Source organism: Lonchura striata, chromosome 1A (genome assembly GCF_050655825.1).
Source record: "Lonchura striata isolate lonStrDom1 chromosome 1A, ASM5065582v1, whole genome shotgun sequence".
Classification (NCBI taxonomy): domain Eukaryota; kingdom Metazoa; phylum Chordata; class Aves; order Passeriformes; family Estrildidae; genus Lonchura; species Lonchura striata.
In genome coordinates, this window is record NC_140741.1 from 5,879,317 (window position 1) to 5,901,559 (window position 22,243).

The 22,243-nt window shown below is 40.8% G+C and overlaps 1 protein-coding gene across 1 annotated transcript; it reads right to left on the minus strand.

The window, feature by feature from the left end:
* Positions 1 to 1,964: 1,964 nt before the first annotated feature.
* Positions 1,965 to 18,310, minus strand: LOC110473186 (1-acylglycerol-3-phosphate O-acyltransferase Pnpla3). Its single transcript, XM_021535504.3, has 9 exons — positions 18,001 to 18,310; positions 13,333 to 13,565; positions 12,914 to 12,979; positions 10,116 to 10,325; positions 8,998 to 9,058; positions 6,778 to 6,996; positions 6,321 to 6,453; positions 5,020 to 5,136; positions 1,965 to 4,166 (listed from the first exon to the last, which is right to left on the minus strand). The coding sequence occupies exons 1-9, from the start codon at positions 18,185 to 18,187 to the stop codon at positions 3,875 to 3,877; spliced, it is 1,518 nt and encodes a 505-aa protein (XP_021391179.3). The 5' UTR covers positions 18,188 to 18,310; the 3' UTR covers positions 1,965 to 3,874.
* Between the last annotated feature and the right edge of the window lie 3,933 nt (positions 18,311 to 22,243).

The window sequence follows — 22,243 nt, forward strand, 5'->3', positions numbered from 1 at the left end:
GAAATAGGGGGCTCAGCCCAAAATAGGGGGGTCAGCCCGAACACAGGGGGTTCAGCCCAAACTTGGGGAATTTAGCCCAAATTCGGTGGTTCAGCCCGAACACAGGGGGTTCATCCCAAAATCGGGGAATTCAGCCCAATTTCGGGGGGTCAGCCCGAACACAGGGGGTTCATCCCAAAATCGGGGAATTCAGCCCAAAATCGGGGGCTCAGCCCGAACATGGGTTCGTCCCAGACCCGGGGAATTCAGCCCAAACCCGGGGAATTCAGCTCAAATTCGGAGGTTCATCCCAAACCCGGGAGGTTCAGCCCAAACTCGGGAGGGTTAACCCAAACCCAAGGGGTTCATCCCAAATTCGGGGGTTCATCCCAAACCCATGGGATTCACCCTGAACACAGGGGTTTATCCCAAACCCAGGGGTTCATCCCAAACCCGGGGAACTCATCCCAAACCCATGGGATTCACCCTGAAGACAGGGGTTTATCCCAGAGTCAGGGGTTCAGCCCAAACACAGGGGTCGATCCTGTGAAAAATGCATATTTTACGATGGGCTTTTCGCAAATGTTACAATGAATATTATATGTGTAATGTTAGAAAGTGCTGCTGTATTAATTCTCTCATGTAGTGTGTTAAATGTCATTTTAGGCTACAACATAATGTTAAAATAGAGATTATGTACGTGGGGGAAGTTTTTTTTAGGATTAGAGGAACACCCAAATCTCCCAAGAGAAGAGAAATTTATGGTTTTCTCATCAGAAGAAGCTAATTTCTTCAGGCCTTGCTCAGACTCAGAGACCCCATAGGGATTAAAGGAAACAGCTGACATACAACAGAGTTTCTTGTTTTAAATACAATGTATGCATAACCATAAAGGATATATGAATATGCAACAAGTGTATTGGTTTAAGGGTGATTCCTTTGTTCTCAAGGGACGCTTTCTGTGACAGTGTCCAAGAGCATCTGGACGTCCATAATTCTTTGCTTTTTATTGTCTTGTAATTGTCCTAACTCTAAACTTTATTACTCTAATTGTATTATTATCTTTATAACCATTTTATTATTAAACTTTTAAGATTTTAAAAACCAAGCAATTGGCGTTTTTCACAATCCCAAACCTGGGGGGTTCACCCTGAACACGGGTGCTTCATCCCAAACCCAGCAGATTTATCCCAAACACAGGGGGTTCACCCCAAACCCACGTGTTTGTTTCACCCCAAGCCCACTTGTGTCAGCCAAAACCGAGGGAATTCACCCCCAAACTGAGAGGATGTGCCCAAAACATAGGGAAATTCACCCCAAATGCACGTTTCATCCCAAACCCAAGGGATCCACCCCAAACTCGGAGACTCGGATTGGGCACTTGAAACTGAAAGCTTGTGTTGCAAATTACTTACAATTGTGATTATTATTATTACTATTATTTTACATTAAATTGTTATCGCTGGGTATTTCTGTACTTCATCTTCATGTCTGTATTAGGTATTTATAGACAATATAATTAATTATACTTTACTGATATATTTTATATTGGCTTTTAAATACCTATTAAATATAACATTTTAACATATCTATTATTCATATAACAAATTATTTAATAGGTTATTATTTTATTTATATTTAGTTATCTGCTAAGTTAGTTTTAGCTCAGACACAATGCACCCTTTGTTATCTCCTTTTACACTCAACTTTATCTCTTTTTCTATTATTTCTGTTTAAATGCAACAAGGTATTAATAAAATAACTGATTGCAGAAGACAAACAAAAACTCCCATTGAAACCAAAAAAGGACAAAAACCCACAAAACTTTAAACTGAGGTAGCATTCAGGTCCAGCTGCAGTGTGCATAAGCATCTCTTGAACTTCAGAGTAGTACTCTTAAAAAACACCTCAGAACCATCAATGACATCAACACATTCTGATTTAACTCACACAGGGGTGAACTCAAGAAAGCTCAGAGACCATGGTTACAGAAGAGATTGTGGTTTTATTTTAAAAAAGGAGACAAAATGGGAGCTGTGCCCAACAGAAAAAGTGGTTAAGGTTGATTTAAACGTAGTTAATAGAAGTATTCCAACAAAGACCAGAAGCAAAATTTGGCATTTTTGATTTAATTCTAAAAGAAACTGGCAAGCTATTGCAGGAAGACAATTTAAAATAGATATTGTATATTTTAATTGTAGTTAGAGTAACAATTCCAATATTTTTTTTGCAAGTCTGATGATATATACACCCAAGAAATGAACAGAAGAGTTGAAGTAAAGTAGCACCAGCCTTGTTGAGTACAGAAAGAGAGAGCTCAGCACTTCCTCCCCAACCTGAAATCTATTTGAATATTGTAAAATGCAGCACTGCAAGTTTAGAGAAATCACAGCTGAGAGACTGTTTGAAAGGCAGGCCCAATTCAAGTGCTACATTTTTCCCAAAGCTCACATTCCCATATCCCAGCTCCTGAGCATCACAATCCAACCCCTCTCCCTAGAGAAGAGGCCCTCAAGCAGCTCTTCCCTGGGTTGCACAGAATTCCCTTTCTTGAATGAGAATCTTCCCAGGGTCATATGCTCCCCCCAAACAAATGTGCAAATCAATTTTAAAGCCATTATTGTTTCCTTCTTCTTAAAAATTGTACAAGACCTGATAAGCCAAGAGAACAGTAATTAATCCTAACATCCACTAGGGCACTGTCTTTGTTAAATCATTCAGAACCTTTCTAGTGGAAATGTTTTAAGCTGCCAACTTCTCAATAGAGGTATGATTTGGCTAAATTTTCTACCTGTTATTTGAGATCTCTACAGAGCTCCCTGAATATTGATACTTCCACCAAGCCTCACACTTTTGCTGCACCTGACAATCTTGGGAAGCCTCCTTTGGGTTATCCTACCTCCCTGAGACAGGAGAGACACCTTTCTTTTTCTTCCTTTAGCAACAGGGAAGTGAAAGAAGGAAAGAAAAGTCTCTGAAACTGGAGGAGAACAAATAAAAAACCATCAGGCAACAATTAGAGAGACAACCTAAACATCATTCACCACTTGCTATACATGGATTTTTGTTTACATCTTCTGTAAAGCTTAACACCTTCTCCACACACTGCTTGCTACTAATTTGTCACAGTCACTATTTTACCTACTTTTCAATACTTGATCAAGTATTAAGCCTTTATGTTAAATTCCAAAAACAAATGTCTTCTGAAGCCACTGAAACTGCACTTGTTTACACTTCAGGGGAAGGTGCCCCATTTCTCATGTCATTTTCACCTGAAGTATTTCAGGAAGGAAAGAGACACAGAGGAAAGGTAACAGGAACTGCAGAGTACATACAACAACCTAGAATAATACTGTTCCTACAGTACCTTGTGCAGACAACTTTCCATTAACACAACAGTATGTTTAAATATAAGGCAAATGGACACTGGAGGCTACTAAGAAACTCACTTGTGTATTCCTCTTAAGGGAGTAAAAACCCAATTTCATTTAAGTGCTATCAAAGTAATTCTAACACATAATATTGTTAAGACTTACATTTAAAATAATGTTCTGTTATCTATGCTTGTTTGTCTAACAATCTGCTTACAGAATTTACATTTTTATTCTGCAAGTAATTTTAAAAAATATTTCTTTCCAGAGAGACACTGTTTAACCCCAAGTCTTACTACAGTTGATTGAGCTGGTGCTTCGACAGAGCTATAATCTGTTACTTAGTATAGCAGCCATGTTTTTATAATCCTTAAAACAATAAAAGTCCCAAGGCAGATTTGTCAGGAAGTTGTAAACAAGTAATTCCCCAAGACTTATTGGCAACAAACAAAGTGATCCCTTGTCTAAGTTTTAATTTTCTCTGCCACATTTCAATTTCGGAAACTGTGGAATCTACTTCCCTATTAATACTCTGGAGCAGTTTGGAAACTTGTCTCTGAGGAAGTGTCAACATCTATTTCCAACGCAGACTCATCAGGATTTGGGAGGAAATTAGGATAGGACTTTAGGTCAGCCTGCTCCTGGATGTCAGCAGGAGCATTTTTCATAGCTGAGTGCATGAAGCATGAAGATTCCCAGAGCCAGCTCTCAATGTGGGCAGCAGAGTGAGGCATTTTAAGGTGGCAGTATGAAGAACGAAATTCCACAGTAGATGGGACAGTTTGACATTTTCTTAGTGATCCATAGTTGTCTTTCCTGTTAAAAAAAAAGAATGAAGGAAAAGGAGATTATTCATGCTTCAAGGACATTTTTATCATGCTTACAAGTAGCAAATACAGTTGTTCACCTTCCCAAAGACCATTCTGCATTCCAGTTTACAATCAACTTGTTATCACCAACCTGAACAACTGGAACAGATCTTGTCTACACTCTAAGCCATCACCTTAATCACCAGGTTAGCCTTTTCTAATTTAAGAAACAGGAAACTGAAGTTTTATACAAGAACACCCTATTTTTTAAAATGTTTTGTCTTCTCTCTTGCAGTGCTTTTGGGGGAAAAAAAAAAACAACCAAATAACAAAAACCCAACAAAGCATGCCACAACCCGTCTTACAAACAAAAATACCTCAACTTGCTATACACAAACACTTCAACACTGCTTGAGCTGCTTCACCACAAGAAAAATGGTGTTTGTGTTTAATCATGATGGAATGAGCAAAGAATCCCTCTGAGAAGTTATTTCTGGGACAAACTTGTGATTCTGTGTTATCCCAAAGCCTGTCTCAGATGAAGAGACTCAGGATTGGTAAGACCAGAATAGGAGAGACTGCTAAATAAGGGTAAAAGCAGGAAGGTGGCAATTCCCAAATTTATTGTGGAAAGGAATCAGAAGTATCATTAAGAAGGAAGAAAAGACACTGGATTACATCTGCTATCAAGTAACTGAGAACAATAGGACAAATAGCAAATATATACCAAGAGCTACAATTTTGCTCAGAGAGATGCCTCAAAAGCCAACTAATGTTATTCAAGAAAAGGCTTTAAGTGGTTTCAAAAAGAGAGAATTTCTAAAACTGCATTATTTTCATGCAGCAGCACTGCACTTTACCTGGTTGTACAGAACAGCTTGCTTTTAGCCTGGGCATAAACTGTGGCAGCAATCTGAAAAAGCTGCTCCTGCATCCATCGAACATCAGCAGGCATGTCAGGAAACCAGTTCACCAACCTGCAGGCAAACCAAAACACAGCTTTTGTAAGCAGGAGATGCAATTTGAGTTACATTTTTACACAGCCTGTCCCATATCCAAAGCAGCTTTTTCCTCCCCAAACCAACTTCCCTAACTAAGTTGTCCATTTCTTCCCAACCTCCCTGAATTCCCATCTAGCCCTCTCATCTCTCTTCTACAAGCTAAGAAAAGGGGCACCACAAATCACCAAGTCTGAGTGGCTGATCAGTGTGTGCATTCCACACCCTGTGACCAGCACAGGAATCCTGCAAAATATTTCTGTCTTGCAAGACCTGTGTGGTAGGAATTTCTGCTTGGTTTAAAGCAAGGTGGAAGAGGGAGGAAGAAAAAAGGAAAAGCACAATGGAAGAACAAAGAGAAGGCAAAACAAGAACAATGTACCAAACGTACTTTTTTCCTTATGATACCCCTTAACAAGAGTCAGCTACAATGGGACAAGGAGGAAAACCCCATAGAGACATCTGGAGAAACATGCTGCCCTTCCCCATCCACCAAAAATGGCACAGAAGTGCCACATTCAGTGGCACAGAAACAAAATACTTCACTGGAGTGCTACATGATTTGATTACCAGAACTGATTTTTCAAGATTTTCTAAAGATAGTCATGACATCTGCTGCTCAAGGACTGGAATTCCCTTAAGCAAGCACAAAGCTTAGGATTCATGGTGCATTCATTGAGCATAACTTCACCTTGACAAGAATTAAAACTTAGCAAATTAAGCCCTGCTTCGAGAGCACAACTTTCAGTCAACATAAACAAAACTGGTAGGAGAATTGATATGGTGAGTAAACAGTGGATTTCACTCCAGACTTCAGGAAGAAACACAAGAAGGATGTGAGGAGAGTTCAGATACCTCTGCACAATACAGTAATGAAGAATGTACTCCTGGAAAGCACAACTAAGGGTGCTTCATTTGAGCAATTACAAGGCAGCTATTAGTAATATGACTGTGTTATTTCAGAACCTTCTTGATATGCTTCTTTACCTAGCTTTGGATTATATAGGCTCTAGGATGCATCACCTAGGTAGAAGTAATGGGTCTTTTGACAGTTACCACTTGAATTATAAAGCCCCAGAATGTCTCCAACACTGAATAAGCTCTCAATGAGTGCATTTCCAAAATGATGATAATTCTAGAAGAGTTCTTTACAAGCTCCTTACCGTAAAGCAACCGAGTAAGCAGACTCCACTGGGAGTGTGTATGGCAGCAGCAGGTAGGATATCACCCGCATGGGGAAGAGTTTAGAGAACTGAGCATAGAATCCATTCTGTTCTTTGCAAGCTTCCTGCAGTGCTTAAGAATAATTATTAGGGAAAAGATGTTACACTACCTGAAAGCAGTTTCAATCATTTTCTCAGTGTTTTGTAATATCCAATCAACACTATGAATTGTTACTGAATAAAGCTCAGTTAGAAAATTAAAGAATTCATCTCGGAGCACTCTTACCATAAATTTTCTCTATGATATTTTAAAATATGACAACACAGACTCATGCCACAGGGACAAAACACATTCTCCAGAACTACTAAGCAATGGATCTAAGAACTAATGTAAAAAAATTAACAAAAAGTTAAAGTTTGCAACTCAGAGTTACAGAAAACAGCCTGAAGCACAAACCTTTACGAAGTCTGGGAGGTAGACTCTCAAATATGCTCTTCTCCAAAGGCCATGAATTTGGCTTTAGCTGGTCATTTAAGCTGGTCATTTTCAAAGTTTCTATTCTGTTGTTTTCTGTCAATTTTCTTCTCTTCCCATACTCAAAGTATTCTTGTGCAGCCTCATGAGGGTTTCTTTTTGTGAAGGACAAGTGGAGATAAATGGAGTCATTCAGAATACCTGAAAGAGTCAAGAGCTTTCACTTAGGTTTGATCCACAGGTCTCCTGAGTACCTGTACAGCAGCTGAGATGTGTGTGTCTGAACAAAGATCTGTCCTAAGGGAACACCATCATCTACCCCACATCAAATGCACCTGGCTCTTAGGATCCCACAAACATTTAACCACAGTAATGGCTCTTCTGAAGGTTTAGGTCTTACTTTAAAACAGGTTCTAAACAAAAGGAAAAAGTCAAGTCAATGAAAACTGCCCTGGAAACATACAGCCATTTACCAAAGTTATTTTCTTGAAAGAAAGCAAAGGAATTAAAGGAGAGAAGGAAAGCTGATTTAATATGTATTTGAAAGAAAACACCTAAAACACATCAGATATTCGGGAAATTGGACATGACAAAGTACTCACGTGAGTACTTTGAGGCATTACTACAACAGGGTTGAAAAGGAAAGAAACTAGGTTACATTTTTTTTTTTAGTAATATCCAAACTACAGATCTAAATAAACGTGGGTTGCATTGCAAAACTGGTGCCAATTAAGAAATAGCACTGATAACTACCTTAGAAACAAGCACTAGATCATGAATACAAAGAGAAAAACACAATAATTTACACTTGGTTTCCAGAAAATCATTATAAAATTACATATGGAAAAAGACTATGAAATTTGACTATAATCTCTACCTGCATACAGGGGGTGAATTAATTCCTACAGCTGAAATAACTTAATAAGAAAGGTGATGCATAATGAATGACCTTGGAAGGGTTTTAATTATCCTTGATTAAGTTTGATGAAAAACAACCCTGTGACAGAATAAAAACAAAGCTGACCACAGGATTAGCAGTGTGAAAAGGAGGACAACACTGCAAAACAGAGAGGACATGGGGCAGAGAGACTGAGGAAGAACTGCAAGGAATGTCAGATATCAGTGCCAGATGGGAACTTGCACAGGGAACCTGTGGGTGCAGGACAGAAACAGAACCAAGCTCAGCACAGACAACCACAAACCAGAGGCTCTTTGTAGAGTTTGTGTGGTTTATTCACATGGTAAAAGCTATAAAGCAAGACTTTCTCATTAAATAATAGTGAAACATAATAATAACATTATAGAAAATCAAGCTCTTAAGCAGAACTGTGAGGTTCTTCAGTGAAAAGAATGGTTTCAGGACAATTTGAATTTTCAGTAACCAGGCAACAGCAGAGTATATCAAAGATAGCTCATATTCTGAGCTGGTACTTTCTGTAATGGTGCAGAAGTCCCATTTCCATTCCCATTCCTGTGATCAGACCCCAAAATCTACAGGGCCCAGGCACATTTAACACATGGTTAACTTCATCCTAATATCAAGTTACTGTTTTCAACTTGTTTGTCTCAAAGCTTGCAGAGCAGTAACATTTATCATTACAAAGCATGTTATTAGAATTCTAGGAGTAGAGTAGCACAACTCGTAATTCTTCTTCCTAAACTTATCTGGGTGTTAACAACTGCTCCATTATAAGCTGTCACCTTCTAAAGTCTTTTCTCACACAGAGGGTTTGTCTGTGTCTGAGTTTTTATTGCTGTCAGCCAGCTCCCACTTCTGGACTACCAGAAAATCACATGGATGACAGCAGAGAGGAGGCAATAGAAAATACAGGTTTCAGAGGATTGGGAAGCAGTAGCTTACTATGCCCATCCTGCACAATTAAGACAAAGCCAAGTAATAATATGATTTGCCTGTAACTGGAATTCTTTGGAAATTTCATTCAACATTTACTTCCCCCAGATTTGACAAAACTCCAAAAGTTCAGTTTTTGTGTGGCACAGCTCACCTCAGGTGAACTATAAATGTTGCTTCTCTACAAGAATGAAACTATCATGATCCTTCCAAAATTCTCAAAGACCAACCCCCTTTTTAGCTACACACAACCCCCTCACCCTTTTTGTTTGTTTTGATCTGGGGTTTCTTTGTTTTTTAAATTTAGATTAAGACCATATAATGAATAATTATCTGAAAGTTTAACATACCATTCTCCTTCAAGAATTTAAGAGCATCCAAATATCCCTGCTCACAGATCTCTCCGAGTACCTGCAAATATACAAATTAAAAAGGAGTTTCAATTTCAGATCAACAGTTTCCAAAATGAAAAGCCACTTTCACCCACCTTCCACTGTTTGAAGAAAAAAGCCACCTTAGCAATTGCTGGAATACAGCAAATTCAGGTTAATATGGCTATTGTGATGATGCATATGTGATCATGTGCATTAACTTATCTTGTAGCTGTTGAAGATGCACAGAATGATGGCATTCAAATAACTTGGAAGACTTCCCTCTCCTCATTTCCTTAATTAGCTCTTCAGAAGCTGCTAGCAGCAATGAAGCAGGGTGTTTGGAGTGTGCTAATTCCCCTCCTTCCCTCCCAGTGCTTCTCACTTCCCAAAGCTTTGAAAATTCACCTGTGCAATTCTGATGCTCAGGCTCAGACCTATCTTGGCTATGAAAAGATAACAGATGCAATACCAGCTCACCTACACAAGGGTACTAGTAAAAAAAAAAAAATAAATAAAGCCTGCATAATTAGAATTTAGAATTTGTCTTGAAATGGTCAAAAAGCCCTCAGTTAAAGCATATCTGCAGCAGTCATAAAAATTGCTTCTTTGCTGTACTATATCCCAAGCCAGTTGAAAGGATCTGGTTTTATTTTTCCAATTTTCACAACAGCAGTTCAAGAGCATTTCCCTCTTCAGATCTGCAGTTAACAGCAATGAGCAAAGTTTAAAGGCAACTTGCCTGTGCCAAATATTAATTAAGACCTTTACAAAACCATGAAACTTTAGAACTTCCTCTTATTTCTTAGCAGGTAAACATGAAAGGACTAAAAACTGACAGTTGTCAATTTTCCAGTGTTGATTTTATGACAGAATCCTGTGACAATTCCCAAATAAATACGGAAAGTCAGAAGCAGGATATGCATTTTTAGCCCAAGAGAGGCTAAAACCAAGGAGGACATAAACAAAACAGGAAAAAATAGAAACAAGACACATCACCAAAGAAGTTTGTGTGAATGTATGAAATGCTAAGACACTGCAACTTTCTGCAGAAGCTTTCATGAGGAGAGATGAAGCAAAGGAAGGCAGGGGCTGACCTTGGGTTCAGGTGGAAAGAGCGCCTGAGTTAAGCGATAAAGGTTGCCCAGGCTGAACTGAATGCTGGTGTTGGTCACGTTCATCTCATGGAAGTTGGCTGACTTGCCCTTGGGACAGATGTCACATTCCCCAGCAAAAGGGGACACTGTGATGGTGTTCTTACACCCATAGTGAGGCAAGTTGTCACTGATGCCTCCGTCCACGTAGCGCTACAAAAAGGAACACAAACAGCACATCTCAAGGGCTGACAGTGCCTGACCAGCAGAGTCCCCCACACAAGAATGAAACAGCACTTAAGGCTCTAGCTTAAGCTGGTGCTCCCAAGCTAAATATTTTGAGTGGCATGATCTGTCCTCTAAAACCAGTAAACATTCCTACCTACAGCTCCATAGGCAGTACAAGCATATTCCGTTTAGGATCTTTCTGTATGTTTTTTAAAGATGATAATCCTACACAACGTGCAGAGAAAAGCAGCTCAACGCTTCAAACTTCAAGTTCCAAGACACTAAACCATTCCAACTTAAAAGTACTCTTCATAATTAGAATTTGATAGAAAAGCATCAGAAAAGATTTGGACATCAAGTAAAAATGGACAGTGCTTCAGAAACTCTGCTGATCACAGACATCTACTGTGCTTTGTGTGCAAGTTCCAGGTTATGCTTTTGTCTCCTTCACACTTCACATTTCTGGAGTTTTAGTGCATCACTACCTGAGACATTTTAATATCCAAGCCCCAAATTGCTCTGTGTTTTGGGGTAACCACTGTCTAGTGCAGCAGCTGCAGTGGCTACAGCCAGCCCCTCCACTCACTCACAGCAGCCACAGGCAACTGCTTTGTTCCCACACCACCAGCTCTGCTGGCTCAGAGGCTGCATTTCGCTCCTTCCTTAAAGGGCAGCAAACATAAACTGTAGGTCCTTGTCAAACATAAATATAAAAGAGCAGGGATTTGAGCAAGAGCAACCCAAATTATCAGTTTCAGCTGCCCTGCTACTCAGGCCCTGACCACTCTGAGAAACACATTAGGAATTAGCAAGAGGGCAGCTCATGGCCTGTCAGCTTCCCAGGATACCATCTGGATGCAGCTCCTGCCAAACTTTAGGTGTGTAATGCAATCACTAAAGTACAAGTGAAATCTCCGAGTCCTTTGTGACATTAATAAAAAAATAACAGGTCTGGCAAAGGACGACCCTTCTCATGAAATTATTAAAAGGTGGAAGTACATATGTGAGTCACAGTTCTACTGATCTAAATGATTTTCATGATTTGGAGTATCTACTCAGCTGTTCCTCCAAGTCATTCTTTAAATCTAAAACCACTGCTGTGTTTGAAAGGAGTAAAAAAAAATCCCAATACTCAAAAGCTTTTGAACTGGCAGTTACATACACCTCTTAAATGTTATCCTTAAGCCTTTGTTTTACAGTATATTGGCAGGTATGCCAAGCAGTGAACAGCAAGATGCCCCAAAGTTTACATTTTTGACATTCTTGTTGTGCTTAAGCCTATAGGAGTCATCCCAAGCATATGCAGCTGTGGTACTCTTACCAAGTCACATCCAAAAATGCCTCCTAAGCATTAAGATAATCTCAAAATAATTGCAAAGATTAGAAGAATATAATTATTCCTTCCTTTCTTCAAAATATGGCCAAATAAAGCGTTACTTGTATGTTTTTGTACTCTGAACTAAGCCCTTTAAAATAACATTGTTGTCTGGTGACAAGAACTGAGCAGCCAGATTAGCCTGGATCCACCTAAACCTTGGATTCAATCCAGCGTCCTGTTTTCATAACACCTTTAATCTGGAAGAGTTTAAGGAGACATACAAGCTTTTGAGGCACAGATAAAGAAAATCCCTATGCAGTTCTAATCACTTTTGCTTAAATTTCAGCATGAAGGAAAAAAAAAAAAAACACCAAAATATTTCACATCTATTCTTGACCTTTTAATACTTGCAAATTGCCTTGAGAACAGCATGAAATCAAAGGCATTTAAAGTTTTCTTTCTTTCTTCCCTTCTCCTTGTGCAGGGAGCACCAGAGTTGGAGGGAAAGCAAATGCAAGTGAACAGAACAGGGTAACAAAAAGCCACCAATGTCACTGCCTTGATTTGAAATGCAGATCTGCTTCCAGACCTGTACTTATAACACCTACAACAAGTCATGCCAACTTTCCTGCAGGTTTTGTCTCTTAAACAGGGGATTTTAGGGAGCTCAGTACAGCCATGAAGTATTAAGGGGCTTTGTAACCAGCAGCTCCTGGGAAGCAATAGAGTATACCAACATACTGATATTTTACCTATAAAAAGTAAGATTTTTTACACTGAATATAAATGCCAGAAGACATTAAAAAGCTTTATTTGCACTTAACTGAACACAGATCTTTAATCCAGTTGAAAGGCAGATCCCCTTACAGGCAGAACATGAAGATATACAATAAAAGATATTACAAGGGTTTTTTTTTTACCAATTATAGGTGACTCTTCCTGTAAATTTGTGCATCACTTCCTCCAATAAATGTTTATCCATAGGCTACATAATTGTTATCTTATAGTATCTTTTTATTTCATTAATGAATTTTAGGGGACAGAGGAGGGACAGAGAGACAATATGTGTGTTAAAATACTCATATCTTTCACACATTTGGTAATTCTGGTTTTTTGGAAAGTTATTACAGCTATAGTACTAGAATATATTATGAAGTTAATTACTTTACAATAGGATAACAAAAAATCTCACAAGTATTCTTAATATTTTCGGAATATCTAGAACTGTTTTTATATCTTAACAATAGAGACTTACCACACCTCTAAATGATGGTGGAATGAGGCCACAATAAATAGGGACAAATGAACTACAGATTAAAGCCTGTAAGAAAATGAGACCATAAAAATTAAATATTAACTGTTCCATTACTGATATAAACATCTATCTTTATAAAATAAATTCTTATTCACTAAGGCTACAGTTTCATTAGATCCACTACACTTTTAAGGTATTAATCCTTTTTTATGACTGATCCCTTGCACCTCTGCCCTAAAGCAGTTCACAGACACATTGACTGGGAAAACTATGAATCTGGTGTAAAAGAGCTTGAACTCTTCTTTAAAACACTGTCAGAGTGACAGTACCTGAAATGTTTAAAGCAGAAACCCAACAGATAATGTTAAAGAGACCTAGGATTACAGAAGTCTCTAAAAGTTGCCAAAAAAACCCCATACCTGTATAACTTCTTCTTTAGAGTTAAAATTAGATATCAAGGTATTCTTGCCATCTGATACTCTGGTTAGTGAAATACACAGCCTGCCTGATGACAACTGGTGTGTGTTTTCTGGAAGATTTTTCATCAGCCCATCTCTTATTATCTTGATCACATTAAAGGAAGGATGAAGAGGGCCCAGATTTCGCTTTCTCGCTTCTTTGGCTAATGCCAGGACATCTGCACAAGCCTGAGCTGAAAAGAAAATACATTGCATTTAACAGCAGAAACACAACACACACTTGGACTAATAAAGCACATCTAGAGCTCCAAATTATCTCTCTTATTGCTAGAATGAAAATACAAGAGCTTTTGGTTTTTTTGGTTTGTTTTTTTAAGTAACTGTCCAACATGTTTAAGGAGTTCAGGAGTTTTCTGAGAGACAAAAAAATCCCTTTAAAAAATGAACCAAACTTAAGTTTTCAGGGCACCATTTTTCCTCATTGATACATAAACACACTAAAGGGAGCATGAAGTGTGATCTGGTAGGAATGCCAGGTAGGTGCACTTGTACATTAACAGACACATAATAACGTTTTCTCCAATAAATCTATGTTTGGGAACTTCAAACCACTACAGAAGACAGGACTGCTCCTGAAAAACACTAAAATACTTTCAACATTTAGTCACAGAAGAAAGAGCAGCTCATCCACCTGCAATGGTTTGTTTGAACTTAAAATGTCACATTTCTCCAGGGCATACTTTGAGGAAATTCCTTGTCAGTTTGGTAGAGGAGAGAAGGGGGGAAAGTCAAAGTAACATCAACCTGAGTGATGGACTACAAGGTCTTCTAAAAATATTTTTAGAACTTACTAGAACAGATATAATTCAATTTATCAGGTTATATGTGAGCACTGCACTAGCAACTTAAACTCCACTTAAGCCTTTGAGCTCAGATAAGTTTCCAAAAATATTACATTTCTACAATGTTATTCCCCCTTCAAATAGCAATAACTAAACATTTAGCATTCTCAGCTGAGAGTCTATGTCCAAAAGAGCATCTCTACAAAATCTGAAGTATCAGACACATTTTGTTTTTACCACTTCAATTGTTTCATTCCATCCTCACAGAGGGAAATCTTGGGCCACAAATCCACTGGTACCAGTAGCCTGACACACCCCAGAAGACAGAAAACAATTTAGACACAGCTCACCGTTCATGGACAAATATATGTTTATCTTAGTAAAACACATTTTACACACAAATAAAAATATTGCACAAGTCACATTCTGACAAGTGACAAGGTTACCTCCAAAAGCAGAATCAGGTAGTTCTAGCAGTTCTAATTTTCCCTGCATCCAGATATTGGTTACCAACTCCCTTTTTTTTATTTAGCAAAGTCTTCTAAACTTTCTAAAAATAGCCATGTTGGAGGAGTCTGAGGTACTGACCTACCAGAACTCTGGCCAGGAAGAGCAGTATTGGAGCATATACAATATTTACCTTTTCCAAAATAAATACAGTTTTGAAACCTTATGCACCAAGCAAGTCACTTACTTTGTCTAAAATACAAACCAACAGCAAACAAATGCATGCAATTTGATTTAGCAGTTACCTGTTGTCTCCACAAACAAGAATTTCTATGCTCAAAGTAGTTCATAGGAAAAAAAAAAAAAAAAGCCGACGTATTTTGTTTATTGTAACCTATTTTAAACCCCAGAAGGGCTCCAAATCAAGAAACAAAAAAGGAGAAGTTCTAAGAGTACATGATCTTAAAACATTGAAAATTTATAAAGCTTTTTGCTATTAGTTCAACAGACTTCAAAGTAGTCCAACTTCTTTTCCTTTTCCTTTCCAACAGGACTAAAATAGTTACCTCTTAGACTGGTGTATTCCAAAACAGAACCTTTCCAAAAGGGACTGAGGGCTAGAGCTCAAGTCAAACTGGGATTTTAGGCAAGTCTTGGTCCATCTGTTTTATTTTTGAAACACAGGAGAGCTAAAGAAATTAATATTCCTAATAAATGTGAACTGTTTCTTGTTATAGTTCTGCATTCCTATTTTGGTTTGTTAACGATTCATTTGTTTCACAGAGTAAAACCCGAGAAGTTTATCCCACAGAGTAAAGCCTGACATTATATTTGCAGCCTGCACTAAACCTGCTCTCTTGAAGTGCCCCACTGAAATGGATGATCACAGCACCACCAAAATACCAGATCTCCAGGTCATCCAAGGAGTGCAACTTTAACATTCCAGTTTGGAATAGCCTGGAGTGCACTTCATCCTCAAAACAACACTCATGGCTAAGCTTCCCAACCTCCCCCAAATTTAATGAAACCTCTTTGTCAGTCTATAAAACTACACTCTTCTTCCCCATTCAATGGCTAATAATGGCTAATTAATGGCTAATGGCTATGGCTAATATTTATCCACATTTGAAGTTCCACAGACTCCCCACCTATCCAGCAGGTGATCTGAAACAACTAGCTACAACAAAGGCTGTAAAAAATGAAATATGCTCTTCAATTCTAGCCACAACCCCAGCACACAGGGCAGCTCAGGCCTGGGTCCTGCCAAGCCCCAAACATCTCCAAGTGTGGAGACCCCACAACCTCTATGGGAAGCTGTTCTATTATTTTATCAGTCTCATAACAACTGTCTTTTCCTTTCACCTCATGTGAATTTACCAGGTTCCAGCTTGTGCCTGCTGCCTCTCATCCTTCCTCTCACCTCTGGGAAGAGCTGGGCTCTGTCTACCCACAGGAAAATGTAATTGTGATTAAAAACATTGGATTTGCTAACACCTCCAGCTGCAGGAACTACAAACACTGCACATTAAAGTCTATCAGAGTAAGAGAGGCATAAGATACAAACTCACTAGAGATATCTTATTATCATTGTAAAACAGTGTTTCTTTACAGCTTATTTAGCATCCTCTGCTTTCACACAAGCTCACAGAAACGGCAGCTAGAAACTCAGAGAATTAGCATGGGAATACCTTATTAGCTCTGCCAATTTACAGCAATTCACAGACTTTAAGAATGTGTGTGGTTCTAAACTGTCTCCCAAATGATGCCTTTGATTGTTTTTTTTTTTCCCCCAGTAGAAATACACTTGCCCATGGAATCTGCTACCTTGGACAGTGACCACACACATGTTCCATTAGTTAGAGAAAAATCAAAAATCTCAGTCTGCATATGAGATTGGTAATAACTGGGAAAGGTAATAGTTTGAAATCTACAACTCCTAAAGTGCCAAACCTAAATTTAAAAGCTGTTATTAACTCATACTGCCAAACAAACAATAAATATTTTCCAGGCTTTAGAGTGTTTGACAGCTTCCTTCTCAAATAATTTAAGGCATAAAACTGGATATGTTCTAAAAATACTGGCTGTTGGAGAAAAATACTATGTTTTAAAAGCTGATAGCAGGCTCATAGTAACTCAAGTGTATCATGCTCAGACATTACAGCAAAATTAAGCAGCACAAGTTTACAGCTAAAGCTTTGAAGAAATTAAGCTTATATGCTAGAGCTCAGTGTCTAAAGCAGCAGGGACAAGCATTGCTGTCCTGTACTTAAAGAGAACTTCTGTTTGTTTTTGTCAGTGGATTTTTTTCCTCGGAAATTTAATAGCAAAACCCACAAACCTCTCCAAATTTAAAAGAGGTACTCATAGTTTTCTTTCTCTTCTAAGACGAAATCTGAATTTACAAAATCCTCTAGCTGTAAACCAGTCAAGGGTGCTGCTAGCAAAAACAGTGTGGAGCCATGAACTAGACAGATGTTACTTGGTGGATTTCTTTACTTTAGAAAGAAAACCATTATCAGATTTTCAGATATTTCGTATAGGTTTTTTTTTTTTTTTAACTGCAATCCTGCTGCTATCCTAAGCACCGTGATATTTTGATAGCTTTTATCAAGTTTCATTCATTAGAAAAATGTATATCCATGAGCCCTAAGTAGGTAAAAGTAAGGTGTATTTAACCTACTGCTAGAAAAGAGCAGTAGGAAAAAAAAAAGTAGGGGAAAAGCACACTACATTCCGTTTCAAACTAACATCCTTAGTTATAAAAACAACATAAAACGTCAGAAAAACAGCACAAGCTGACCTCTATTATTTAAACGACAATTCAAACCAGTGATTTGAATCAATCTACTGTTTCTAACCATACACCTAAGCGACCTTTGCAACACTCACCGTGCCCAGCTTAGAGAGGAAAAGCACGTTAAAGCTAACCTAAGCCCTGACCTTAACTCGCTTAGCCTTACCCCAGAAAGGAGCAGCTTGGGAGGAAGCAAGATAAAGCTACCGGCACTTCAGGTGCGGGGAGATGCTCTGTTTGCCAAGGAAGCGCAAACAGCGTTTACAGCCCTACACGGGGCTGGCCGACCTGCCCCGGAGGGTGTCAGGGCTCGGCTGCCCCCCGCTGTCCCGGGTAAATCCCGGACTTTGGCCAGCGGCGGTGACAGCAGCCCCGCAGGGATGGACGCGCACGGAACTCCGACCTCCGGCTGCGCAAGCGTGCGGACGGCATCGGGCACCGCCGACAGCGCTCCCCGAGCCGCGGACCGCGCCGGGATTTCATTCCACCCACGGGCACACGCTTCAGGCCTGAAGGGAAGCAGAAACTCGGAGCCGGCCCTGCCCGCCGCACCTGCCCCTTGCCCGCCCCGGCGCCGCCGCTCACCCAGAGAGCCGCCCCCGACCAGGACGGCGCCGGCGAGCGCCCCGGCGGAGGCGCCGTAGATGTGCCGCGCGTCGCGGATGACGTGCGGGGCGCGCTCCTGCAGGCAGGTGGCGGCGCCGATGTGGTAGACGCCCAGGAAGCCGCAGCCGGCGAAGGACACGCTCCAGCCGCCCTCGCGGTCCAGCATGGTGGCCGGCGGGACGAGCGCGCTGGGGCCGGGGCGCTCCGGTGGCGGCAGCCGCTGCCCGGCGACTGAGCGCGCTCGGCGCGGCCGCCCCTCACGTTACACGCGGCCGCGCCCCCGCCGCCCGCCGCGCCGCAGCCAATCCCGTGCCGCCGTACGGTGGTACAAGCAGCCCCCAGCCAACCAGAGGGCACATGCAAATCAGGCCCCGCCCCCCGCGCCCCCGCCCTTGGCAGGGCGCGCTCCCGTGGGAGAGACGCGCGTCCCCGACCCCGCGTCGCTCGCTCCCCTCGGTCCCCCCAGACCCTCCGGACCCCTGCCTCGGGCAGTGGGTCCGGGATCAGTGGGACACAGTGGGTCTGGGATCAGTGGGACACAGTGGGTCCGGGATCAGTGGGAAACAGTGGATCCAGGATCAGTGCAGCACAGGGGGGTTTGGGATCAGTGGGGCACAGTGGGTCTGGGATTAGTAAGGCACAGTGGATCCAGGATCAGTGGGACACAGATGGTCCAGGATCAGTGGGACACAGTGGGTCCGGGATCAGTGGGACACAGTGGGTCCGGGATCAGTGGGACACAGTGGGCTCCAGGATCAGTAGAACACAGTGGGTCCGGGATCAGTGGGACACAGTGGGTCCGGGATCAGTGGGACACAGTGGGTCCGGGATCAGTGGGACACAGTGGGTCCGGGATCAGTGGGACACAGTGGGCTCCAGGATCAGTGGGACACAGTGGGCTCCAGGATCAGTAGGACACAGTGGGTCCGGGTCGGTGAGCTGGGCTGCCGGAGCCGGCCGGGCGGATGGATCCCTGTGATCCGCAGGTAGGAAGGGAAGGGATCCGGGATGTGCCAGGCACGGTGGGCAGCGGGAGACGGGCACTTAGTGATCACCCCGATCATCCACTGCTCAAAGAAATCCACTGCACCAGCGTGTGCAAGCATTCATATTGCCTGATCTTCTCTGTTTAATACTCCTGAAACTTAAAAAAAATTGATGGTGCTAGTAACACGGCTTATAGTGGGAAGATGATGGAATAATCTCCTTTCAAGTTCCAATTTCAATCTGCAAACAATTCTGTGTTCTTTTTCTACCACCATTTTCCAGAAAGAAGTTCAAGCAAAGCAGCTAAATGCCATCTGAAGTCTAGAATAGCATCATCTGACAGAGTTGCAGTAGTACTGACTGATGCATCAAAACTAAGTGTCAGGTACTGGTGGACTTCTCATAATCTTTAAGACTCTGAAGACCTCATGCTTTCAGCTCTGCAGGTTTATTTTCCTAAACAACAGCTCAGGTATTTCTGTGTAGTGCTGCATTGCAGGCCAGAGATATGCTCTAAATAATTTTCTACTCAAGTCCTCTTAAATGCATCTGAACATATCCAGGTAGGGTTTATTTCCCTGTAAAAGGGGCAGGTTTCTTCTAAAATTTGTAAGAACTGGCATTTGTATGTGACTCTGTCACCACAAATCCCTGAGTTCCTCTTAGGCTCACCCTGCAATGCTGGTAGAGATTGAATAGCTCAGAAGGGAATTCACAACAATTACCTTGCCCAGCAGGGAGATCCCCAGGGCTTGACTATGAAAATAAAACAAGAAACAGCACCTCTGAAATCCTCCAGGATTTAATTGGCTCACTCAGGACTGCAGAAATCCTCTTTAGCTACCAGCATGCAGCATTATATCATAACAATGGGGTGTAATAACATCTCAGAAGATGTTCATGCTTTCCAAAAACACCTTGGAGTGGTTATGTTGTGAGACCTTTAATTTAAAGAAAGCACTGCCATGAAGAGAGCAGAATTCAAACTCTTTTTCCGTGGATTTGAAGCCATAATTCTGCCTCTAATTGAGCACCACAAGCATTGGGCCATATTTCCAGTTTTCCCACTTCCAAATTACCTCTTTTGCCACTTCTGTCTTGTTGGGCCATTCCCCTTCATCCATTCACCTTTTCAATGAGCAGAGCAGGGAGTGTCCTAATCCAAATCCTGCCTGTCTTTAAGGTGTTTCCCATTATTTAGGAAAAAGAATTGAACCCCTTTCAGTTCACAGGGAAGGAAGAAGCTGAAAAGAGAGATGAAACCACATTTCACACTTCCTAGAAGAGCCTTCTTTCATTAAAAATGTGATTGTGACTCCTTTAACTTTTCCATGCTCTTCTAAAGGAAAGTCTCATCTGTGCTGTATTTTGTATTCACTTCATGTGTACTCTCATGCTATTTACTCAGACCATAAGTGTAGGAGAGTACCATTTCTTAATCCATATTTTGGAAAATGGACACCAAGGTGTTCAGAGAGGGACATTTCTGGATATGTACAGAAGTCTGGCAGGCAAGCAGGGGATTTTCAGAACATTATCACATCAATAGGTTTTTCAGGGCTAAGCTCAGTTTTGCTGGTAGACATCAACTCTGTTTAAAAATGTTTTTTCAATCCCTAAACTGTCACTAGAAGGTTGTTCCTGAACCACATTTCCTGAATAGTCAGGAGAAGTCCTATTTCTCCTGTAAAATGGCCATTTTATAACCATCTGCTCTTCTGCTTTGGGTCCTTTGACATTAGTATCTCCTGTATAACACTGACAATGGAAAAGGTGCTGAGTTTTATTCCCTTTATCCCCCATTCTGTGACACTCAGGGAGCTCAGCTCCTCTGGCTTCCTCTCATGACACAGGTGCTACAAATGCACCCCAACCAGTAAAGCAACTGGTCCTTCTGATGGGGCTTCTCCAGAGCTCTGCACAGTCCTTGCTAGGGCAGCTGAATCACAGATTCTGATTACTTGTGCTGTGATGAACTGGTAAATCCAGGTCCTTCCCTATCTCAATTCACATCAGTGTTTTAAATGTATTGCAATTCCCCCAGTACACAATACCAAATTCATTTCTAACACTGGTGTCCCACATATGCCCAATCTTTTTCACTATCTGCATCTTCTTGGGCTGCTTCTAACAGATAGTGCAATTTCTCCACTACATCATCTCTAGCTTAGCAAATAACATCTCTTGTAAAAAAAATGGCAACCAACAAAAAAATTTAAGGTGCATAATGACAGGATGGATCCCATCCAAGAAAGGTGATACAACCTTGTCACAAGCACTACCTACCCTACTGCAATTGTACAAGATGCAGTTTTGAGATTCATACCAAGATTTTGATCAAGTTCATAGTTTACATCAAATATTGTTGACAACTGTCATGTTTTTATCAAGTATCACTCCATGTACTATATGCTGCAATCTGTGTTGCGTACACATCTTAAATCTTTTGAATCAAGGCCATAACAATTTTCCAATCATTCCAGGAATATGAAGTAAGGCCTGAAAGGCCTCGTGAGGAAAATCAAATGTATTTCAATGGGGTTATGATCTACTAGGAAACTTGCATGCAGCTTGCAAACTTCTGTAAGCTGACGCCCCAACCAAATGTCTTGCATACAAACTCAACAGACACACCTTCTGTTTGTCATTTAACCACCCTTCATCCTTTCCATTTAGCAGCTATGTTAATTATAATACAGGCATACCATTCTCCTAAGATGTGAACTAGATAAAACCTTTCATGCAAAAATAGAGAAACTCATAGTGCACTTGTAAGGTGCCTTTAACTCCTTAGAAGAAAAGTACCATTTAAGTACCTGCAGGTAGCTGAAGGCACATAATTTATGGGAAAAGGAACCACATAGGATGGAGCATTAGCTGGAAGTGACAAACAGTACTGGGCAGGTGACTGCCCAGTCACCAATCCTTTTTACTTTCAGGGATTCATTATTAAAGCATTTTGAAAGAGATTGATGTATCACAATAGCCTTTTTCATGAAGGAGGTGGAAAGGGCCCAGTATCACTCAACAAATCTAGTTTCAAAGTTGGAGGGGAAGTCTGACTTACTGAGAGCTAAGCCAGATCTACAGCCTTCAACTTCTCCAGAAGGATAACAATGTACCTGCTAGAATTTCTGGAGCCCAGGACACTTGCCAGTACAGCCTGTCATGTGTGTGTGTGTCCTTGTCAAGTGACCTTGTCAAGTGATCATCTACCTAATCTAAAAATATCCAA

Coding starts and splice junctions, on each gene's coding strand:
- LOC110473186 (XM_021535504.3), bottom strand. CDS start 18,187: ATGCTGGACCGCGAGGGCGGCTGGAGCGTGTCCTTCGCCGGCTGCGGC. Junction 9,059..10,115: donor TCTTTCCACCTGAACCCAAG/GTCAGCCCCTGC, acceptor GTATATTTGCAG/GTACTCGGAGAGATCTGTGA. Junction 5,137..6,320: donor GCTTACTCGGTTGCTTTACG/GTAAGGAGCTTG, acceptor GTTTGCCTGCAG/GTTGGTGAACTGGTTTCCTG.